We start from the raw sequence: 9,900 nt of genomic DNA, 5'->3' as shown, positions 1-9,900 counted from the left end.
ACTACGACTACGACTACTACTTCTACTGCTACTGCTGCTAATGCTTCTAATGCTGCTACTACTACTACTACTGCTACTACAAATGCTGCTGCTACTACTACTGCTACTGCTGCTAATGCTGCTACTATGACTACTACTACTACTACTACTACTACTACTGCTACTACTACTACTACTACTACTACTAATGTTACTAATGCTGCTAATGCTACTAATGCTACTACTACTACTACTACTTCTACTGCTACTGCTGCCAATGCTACTAATGCTGCTACTACTACTACTACTACTAATGCTACTAATGCTGCTAATGCTACTACTACTACTAATGCTACTAATGCTGCTAATGCTACTAATGCTGCTAATGCTACTACTACTACTAATGCTACTAATGCTACTAATGCTACTAATGCTGCTAATGCTACTACTACTACTAATGCTACTAATGCTACTAATGCTACTAATGCTGCTAATGCTACTACTACTACTAATGCTACTAATGCTGCTAATGCTACTAATGCTGCTAATGCTACTAATGCTACTACAGGTGCGTACCGATGTTCCCCCGTCAATACAGGTGCCAACGCTGCATGCGATCAGGGTAGACTTACGCACAGGCATAATGCAGCGCTCTTCATTCATCAGGCAAAACGTAAAACAAGGCGCTCATGAGCTTTAGCTTCAGCCTACTCTTTTTGAGCAAAATGTATGCTCAAATAAATAAATAAACAAATAACTAAATTTACACACAACAAAGTGATTGAGGCGAGACGCTACAGGTGAACAGGGAAACTTTGTCGTTTCTGTTTTGGTGCCCATAAATGATCCATATTTGTGGCGACGGAATCTGAATCTGTGAGACGAATGTGAGAAATGTATTTTGAGAGCAGATCCCGGTGCGTCTCCGCTCGTACCGGCTCCTGCGTAAAACCAGCTTGGCGGCTCCTCGCACATAAATAAAGCCCTGGCGTTGTCCCCGCGGGGCCGCCGTAGTCTCCGCTCTGTCTGCTCCCGCTCGGCAGATTTACTGCTCGGAGAACGAGGCGATGACTGACGGCCCTCGTAAATATCAATACGGTGAATCAGCCGCGGGAGCTGCCACTCACCGCGCGGTCACGTGACGCGCGTTACGCAACCGGACGCCATCTTGGGTCATTAGAGGAGAGGAGGTTTCAGAGGTAGGATGTGATTTACCGCCGCAGGTGAGGCGGGAGATGCGTCTGAATGTAGAGTCAGTGTGAAACCTGAGGGAAAATGTACTGCAGGTTATTTTACAGTTTTGTTCAAATTTAAGGCAGTTTATGTGTGAAATGCACAAAAATGTGGATATGTCGATCAGAGGTGCACTGCAAAAAGTGGATTCTGAGCAAGTAAAAAATGTCTGACTTTAAGAAATAAGTTCTTATTTTTTCCCTAAAAAGTAATAATGTTTTGCCGAGCAAAGTTTTCTTGAGAAAAAAAAAATCTTATTTCAGGAAATAAAATCTAGCCATTTCTTGTTTACAAAAATTTGCTAAAATACATGATATTTTTTCTTGTAACGAGAAAGTAAGACTTTTTGAATCTTCTTCAGCTTATTTTTTCTCATTTTAAGAAAAACTAAGATCACAACAACTCTTGCTTTAAGAACTGATTCTCACAGATAATACATTACATTCTTTAAAGCAGTGATTCTCAACCTGGGGGTCGGGACCCCCAAGGGGGTCGCGAGACAAATTTTGGGGGTCGCCAGATCATTTAGATAAAATATACATATTTTCACTTAATTAATTATGCTAATTAGCCGCGCGCATTTGGAGACTACCATTATAAATGCGCAGCTTTGGAGACGAGTCAACCTGGTTCTAGTGAAAGGTGGAGCCGTCTATTCCAGCGTAACTTTGTACAACAACAATTTACTGACAACACACTTAAAGGTACAGGCTTCAAATATGGTGAGACTGAATCAGACTGAAGCCTTTGAGTTTTGTGTTCAGGCCTGTGGCCACAGAGGCATCATAGTATCATAATTTTTTTGTAAAAAAGCATTTTAATGCCTATTTTAAAGTCACACATGTGTTATTCTCAGCACAAATATCCCATGTCCTGGTGCAGCCCTCCTGTTTAATGTGATGCTAATAATCATTATGCTCCACCTAAAACTAACCAAGATAGTTTGTACCCAGGGCCCAGAATTTGGTGCTACGCCCCTGTCTGCAGGTGAAGGTGTGGTTCCTGTAGCTCTCTAACGGTTCTCTCCTCGTCCACAGGTGAAGGTGTGGTTCCTGTAGCTCTCTAACGGTTCTCTCCTCGTCCACAGGTGAAGGTGTGGTTCCTGTAGTTCTCTAACGGTTCTCTCCTCGTCCACAGGTGAAGGTGTGGTTCCTGCAGTTCTCTAACGGTCCTCTCCTCGTCCACAGGTGAAGGTGTGGTTCCTGTAGTTCTCTAACGGTCCTCTCCTCGTCCACAGGTGAAGGTGTGGTTCCTGTAGTTCTCTAACGGTCCTCTCCTCGCCCACAGGTGAAGGTGTGGTTCCTGTAGTTCTCTAACGGTCCTCTCCTCGTCCACAGGTGAAGGTGTGGTTCCTGTAGTTCTCTAACGGTCCTCTCCTCGTCCACAGGTGAAGGTGTGGTTCCTGTAGTTCTCTAATGGTTCTCTCCTCGTCCACAGGTGAAGGTGTGGTTCCAGAACCGCCGGACGAAGCACAAGCGTCAGAAGCTGGAGGAGGAGAGCCCCGAGTCGCAGCAGAAGCGTAAGGGCAGCCAGCACGTGAGCCGCTGGAGAGCCGCCACGCAGCAGGGCAGCGAGGAGGTGGACGTGATCAGCGACGACTGACCCGGGCTCGGACTGCACCCCAAGTGCCAGGCTCCGGGGGGGGCGAGGGCCGGGACCCGCCCGAGTGAGGACTGAAACATTCCACCCAGAGACAGTCAGGGTGGGGCAATAAACCAAATGAATGCAAAAAAAAGGTGTTTGATGAACCGCTTTCCCCCCCCCCTGAACCCAGGACAGTTTCTACACGGCCGAGTTCTTTTACTCTGCAGAGTCAAAACCGCTCACATCAGATGTTCTAAATCTGTAACTGCACAAAGGTCAACTCATCTCAAAGACGTGAAGTTTTCTTTAACCTCTTAACTCTCGCCTGAACTGAGAGGATCTTTTTCCTCACGTCATCACAGTTTTTTTTCAGCATTTTTTTGTTGGGTATTCAACTCATTTTTGTCAATTTTTCGTAATTTATTCGTCAATTTTTCATAACTTTTTTGTCATTTTTTGTCAATTTCTTGTGTCATTTTTGTGACATTTTTGCCATTTTTTCATACAATTTTTCTCAATTTTTTGTTCTTTTTTTGTCAATTTTTTGTCAATTTTTCGTCATTTTTTGTCAATTTTTTGTCAATTTTTCGTCAATTTTTTGTCAATTTTTTGTAAATTTCTTGTGACATTTTTGCCACTTTTTCATAAATTTTTCGTCACATTTTTGTAATTTTTTTGTAACATTTTGTAACATTTTGTCACATTTTTTGTCACATTTTTTAATTTTTTTCATCCATTTTTTATCAAATTTCGTCACTTTTATGTCACATTTCTTGTGTCATTTTTGTGACATTTTTGCCACTTTTTTATGAATTTTTCATCAATTTTTTGTCCTTTTTTTGTCAAATTTTGTCAATTTTTCGTCATTTTTTGTCAATTTCTTGTGTCATTTTTGTGACACTTTTGCCACTTTTTCATCAATTTTTCGTCACATTTTTGTCATTTTTTTTGTCATTTTTTGTCACATTTAAAAAAAAATGACATCCATTTTTTATCAAATATTTGTCTTTTTTGTCACATTTTTGTCATTTTTTGTCATTTTTTGTCATTTTTTTGTCAATTTCTTGTGACATTTTTGCCACTTTTTCATCAATTTTTCGTCACTTTTTTGTCACATTTCCATCATTGTTTTCGTCTCAGTTTTGTCGCTATTTTCACAGCTTTTTTCCAGAAGTTTTTGGATTGGGGTAAAGCCAAACTGGAGAAAATGTGCTCGGTTCAGGCGGGAGTTAAGGGGTTGAATAGAAAGAGAAACTGATTCCAGGAAATCTGTCCAAATGACTTCAATTAAGATGTTTGTTCATTTAAAGGCGTAACATTTCGGATTCTCCTGCTGCCGACACAAAACCTGCTCCTAATGAGAGACAAACCGATCCAGTTTTATTATCTGCCGATATCCGATATTTCCCGATACCAAGAGACTTTCTTAAAAGCAGCTGCTGTGAGTGAAAAAGCTCCATTTTATGATCAATAATGTCTTGCAAACGAAACATTACAGATTAATTATCAGTTAAACCTAATGGACAAACATTAAACTGACTTTTCTACACTAAATATCCTGAACTACACGACTCAGGCTTAGAGAATTATTAACTCACATGAACAGTTATTCTTTAACAGCATTTCATAAACTAAATAAAACACTCGGCTGGTTAGTATTTTGACTTTAGGTGGTCCAGTCAAGGGCTGTGTCCAAATGTCCACACTATCCCCTATATACTGACTATAAACTGACTATATAGTGCGGGCCTATGTAGTGAATGAGGGGTTAGGGACTAGGGTGGACATTCGGATACAGCTATAGTTTCTGTCCCGGCCTTGATTGCAGTTAGCATTAGCATTAGCGTTAGCATGCTGAAGCTAGTGGTGGCATTTTAATATCTGATGCCATGATGTCATCGCTCCACTTCCGGGTTCTTGGAGCTTTAGCTTTATTCACTATAATAATTAGCTCTAATCACAATCAAGGCTTATTTTAAATATGACAGTTTTATCTGTTGTTTTTTCAGCAGGATATTCAGAGAAAGTTTTTTTGGTACAGTTTGGACGTAGATTCTTAATGTGCGTGACGTCACACTTAACAAACGTAAAGATACCGACGGCATGTTTGGATTCACCCATATATGGTCGTGTTCGAAGCATCAGAGGGAAAACAAAGACAATACTGAACTTCCTCCCGTCCCTCCACCGCTCCTTTAACAAAAGCTGAATCATTCGTATATTGTTCTAAAAATACTAAAGAGACATAAAGAGGAGCAAATACTTTAAAAAACAGACACGGCTAACCGGGAAGCTATGCTAGCTTCATGCTACATGCTAACGTCAGCTCTGACTTGTCTCATGGACAGATTTCTTCAGAGCAGTTTCTCAAATGCACTTGTTTCACGCAAACTTTACCGTTTCTGTTTTTGTGCCGTAACCTGAGGGAAAACGTGGAATCACTTTCTGTTCGACAAAGTCCAGCCTGTTCTTCATCCCTGTCACGGACGCAGGACTAAACCAGGACTAAACCAGGACTAAACCAGGACTAAACCAGGACTAAACGTGGACTAAACGGGCCTTAAAAAGGACGAAACCAGGACTGGCCCCGGACCGACCAGAATCTGCCCGGAGCCTTTGCCACTTTTACTTATTTATTTGGAGAAAACGATGCAATACTCGGGCAGGAGGAGCCTCTGGCCGGAGGGAGGAGCCTCTGGCCGGAGGGAGGAGCCTCTGGCCGGAGGGAGGAGCCTCTGGACATTACGTGTGCTGTATAAAGTATTCTATGCATTGGCGTGTACATAGTGATGATATAATGATATTAACGCGTCGTGCCGTTTCGTCTCTTCCCGGACAGACTTACCTCACCGTCGTTCCTTATGTAGCACTTGTTTATTATTAGAGATATTTTTTCATTTTCACGATGCACTAACTGTAACAGTGGCTTCAGATTTGGTTTTTGTGTTTGGAAGAAAAAAAAACAAAAACGATGTTGAATAAAAAATAAAAAAAACGGATTTGTAAAATATGCTTCTGTTCGTATGTGATCCTACAGGGAGGTCCCGATCCGGGTCCCGATCCGGGTCTTTGAGTTTAAAGTGCATATGACAGGTTTTAATGCTTTTGAAAATATCACTATTTACAAGGATCTGTTACAATAATCTTTTAATTTCAGCGAAGCAGCAAATGAATCAATAAATGTCGGACAGAAAAGTTATTTGAATGTTTATAAAATGGCCGGGTTTCACGTGACCTCACAGCTAAAGGCCAATAGATACAGACGACATCTCGTCATAGAAGGGGGCGTGGCCTCGCCAAGGGGGGAAATAGTGTTGGTCATGGGCCGCAACAGACGGAGCCTTTTATATGAAGTCAATTATGATTTAGCAACTTTTTATTGTTTGCTATAATATAAGTAAGGATTAAACAACTCGGAGCCGTGCATTAGACGGTTATAATGCACGGCGCGGAGTCAAGAACACCACGACGCGCAGCGGAGTGTTGTTCCTCCTGCATTATAACGTCTAACGCGGCTCCTCGTTGTTTAATCCTCTTATACCAGGGTCCCACAAACCTAACATTTATAATAAATGTGTTTTTCATTGACTAAAGTCACTAAATCTGCCAGACTACGGGACTATTTTGTGTGGGTTATTAGCCGGTCACTGAAGGCTGGTCTCAGAGCGAGTCATTCTCCGCAGCTATTACGAGGATCTCAGTCAGGCTCAACGACACAACATCAGCACAGAATCACAACACAACAGGACTAACCCGGAAACACTTTTCCCTGGAAGGAAACACCGATATGCGGCACTCGTGGGCAGGAGTTATTTACCTTTTACGCTGTTTAACCTGAAGCTAAAGCTAGCTAGCTCAACCAGCTCAACTGTTTATGGAAACAGCTGCGGTGGAGTCGCTCACACCTGGGCCCCCCCAACTCAAACTTTTATGTTTGACTTTACTAATCCAGACAAAGATGCTTCAATGCAGGATCATTTTATGTACGCCTGAAAATGATGAATAGCCTTAACCGTTTCCAATAGAAATGTAAAGCTCATATGTTATTAACAGTAGCTAACCTAGCTGCTCACTCTCCTCTACAAACATTTAGCAAACGCTTTGTTTTGGCCAAAAATGTTGAAATTAAACAAAATCCATCTCATACGTTCCTGTCAGTCACTAATTACGCCTTTATCTGATTCAGCTGTGTCAGGCGTTGCTATGGCGATGCCCACAGCGGAGTGATATCCCAGTGATTTAACTACCGGACTACGTGTGCGGTTACACCAAAATAATGCACCAGCCAATCAGAATCCAGTATTCACCCAGACCATGGTGTAACTTAAAATAGACTGTACATTACCTATCTGCACATGTTTAAGCTTCACTGACCTCAGGCCTTTGTGTGACCGACAGTTAGAACTGATGGGGCTTGGGCTACTGTCAATGTTGCTGTAATTATTTGTAGTGTTTGAATACATTTCCATATTCTCTATTTTTTATTTAACTATGGATCATGTGGTCGCACACGTGTCCTTAATACAGATTAAATTCATTGACCTGATAATGTAGCTCTGAGAGAAAAGGCTCCTCACTTTACTGTTGTGACGCCTTTAAACACTAATACAATGTGTTCACTTTGCAAAGTCATAAAGGTAAATATGGTAAAGGTGCTTTTTGTCATTCTGCTGCTGCTGTAACTTTTCCAGCCCATGTTTAGCTGAACATCTGAAGTTTCTCCTCATGTTCTGAGTCTCCACCTGTTTCAGAAGCTCCAGCAAAAAAAAGACAAAAATCCATAAAAAAAGACAAAATTCCATAAAAAAAGTGACAAAAATCCAGCAGAAAAAAAGACAAAAATCCAGCAAAAAAGTGACAAAAATCCCAAAATTAAAAATTAGAAAGAAAAAAATTGAAAAAAAAAAAAAAGATTAAAAAAATAATAAAAATTATAATCGATTTTTTGCGATTATGCTAATTGTGTAATCGTTTACTGTTGTAATCGAAATCGTAATCGAATTTCGATTAATTGCACAGCCCTAACCATCAGACACAAGCTACTTTAGTCTTTTTTTTATTTATTTATTCATTTATTTTTAGAGGTCCAGCTGGGGTTTATTGTATTTTCCTAGAAGCTCAATTTTTAACTTCTTTTTAAAAATGGCCAAAGAAGTTGCAATTTTTATGTCAGTGTTCAGATTGTTCCGCCACACTAAGACTCGTACACTGGAGTGTTCTCGTTTTTCCCTTTAAGAGGGTTTTATAGATACAGACGGCATCTCTGGAATCGCCCATATATGGTCATTTTTGAAAACAGTTAAGGGGGAAAACAATTTTGAAAAAATCTAAACTTTGTCTAATTATTCAAAAACTACTGTAACAAATGCTGAATTATGAATATAGTTTCTACTAAATAAAGACATGGGGAGGAGCAAAGTGGTTCAACAGCCCTGTAGTGAGTATTTGTCAACAAAAACTTAAACTTAAACTGCGACATAAGAAAACTTCAAATAAACACTTCAGACGCACCCTGGGTTTTTGGTTTACGCAGCGTTCAAAAGAGAGCATTGTCCAAACAAACTTATAGGTTCAAACAGAGGGTTTATTTTCCAGATTTGGACGGCAAACAGCAAGACTTCATGTAAAGGCCTACTTGCTGCCTCTCCGACGTGACTGGTAAAAAACCATTAGCCCACCCAGGTGCGTGTTTGGACAATGTGCGCTACTCCCCTATATCCCCTAGGTGCGCAATAAAAGACTAACCAAGTAAAATAAAACAAAAAGTAAGCAAATTAGACTTAACTTAGCATATTGAAAACTACATAACAAAAAAGAAAACATACTTATGTGCAACTAATAAACAAAAAGTGACATTTTAGCTTTACATCAAAAAACTGACAAATAGCTCCTACAAGCCCATAAATACATGAATATCGGAGAATGCTAACTTCATGCTACATGCCAGCATCAAGCTAATGCTAACGGTTAGCTAGCGCTAGCTACAACTGCTGTGAGAAAATATCCATATGGACCTGATTTACACTTGACTTTATTTATGTCATAAATAAGTTGATATTCCACCAGAAAATGGCAAAAAAGAGTGAAAAATTGTGTTTCTCTAAAGATTCTATTTTCCCCCTCGGCGAGGCCACGCCCCCATTCATGACGAGATGCGTCTGTATCTTTTCACCTTATTCCGGAGGCTCTGACTGTGCCACCATCACTGCAAAAAGTATTTAACTAGATCAGTATAAACATCTTAATCTGAGCACAATAATCCAAATGTTAGTTGTTTTGACCAGTTAAGAAGTTCTTGGGCATTTGTCCTGGATTATTTCACTTGTTCTGAGATGTTTCTGACTCGTTTCGATACATTTCGTCCTTATTTCAGGTCATTTTCTTTGCCAATGGGGAAAGAAAAACGGTCTTATCTCATTGGCAATTTTACTTTCTTATTTCAAGCGAGATTTACCCTAGAACTGGTCTGACATGTCCTCAAACAAGCAAAGCAAACTCAGTCTGATCAGGAAAAGTGTCTAAATGAGTGAAAACCGCTCAAAACAAGAAACATTTCCTCAATTCAACTCATTTAAGCCAATGATATTCACTTTTTGTAGTGCTGTTAATGTGACTGAGCTCTTTTCACTGGAAACCGGAGACAAACTGTTCATTCTCACTTGAAATGAAACAAAATAATCAACATTTCCAGTGGCGATAAGAGGTTTGATAAAGACTCAAACTTCAGATTTATCCCTGGTTCGAGTATCTCTGTCGTTTCTCCATGAAGAGGACGATTGTTTTCCCAGTGTTGCAGAGGAGACGCTGCTTGAGTGAATCTGGTGGTTTTGTTTTGTGGAGATATTGACAGACATGCTCAGATGTGTCCGCAGACAGACAGACGGACAGGAGCTGTTATTACCGCACCATCTGTCCCTGAATTCCTGCCCTCGCTCCTGCCGCAGACGGGGAAGCCTCACCTTCGCTGCATCAGGGTTCACCTCACACTGAAAGCTCTGTTTTTAACACAGACGACCCCGAGCTCTGGGATTCATGACGTCAGACTGAGACTCAGGTCAGTCCAGAAAACGTGAAAACCAGAGGGATGAAAAGGAGGAAAGTGGA

At 40.6% G+C, this 9,900-nt stretch overlaps 1 protein-coding gene across 1 annotated transcript in view; it reads left to right on the top strand.

Moving 5' to 3' along the window:
- The window catches only part of emx3 (empty spiracles homeobox 3), a 24,166-nt gene extending 21,338 nt beyond the window's left edge, over window positions 1-2,828 (top strand). The window contains exon 3 of the mRNA XM_079582293.1: window positions 2,650-2,828. Within this exon, the coding sequence (XP_079438419.1) occupies window positions 2,650-2,814 (165 nt within the window). The 3' untranslated portion in view covers window positions 2,815-2,828. The remainder of the gene's footprint in view (window positions 1-2,649) is intronic.
- The last annotated feature ends 7,072 nt before the right edge of the window (window positions 2,829-9,900 follow it).

Source organism: Gobius niger, assembly GCF_951799975.1.
Source record: "Gobius niger genome assembly, chromosome: 24".
Lineage (NCBI taxonomy): Eukaryota > Metazoa > Chordata > Actinopteri > Gobiiformes > Gobiidae > Gobius > Gobius niger.
This window is presented reverse-complemented; position numbering and strand designations above follow the sequence as displayed.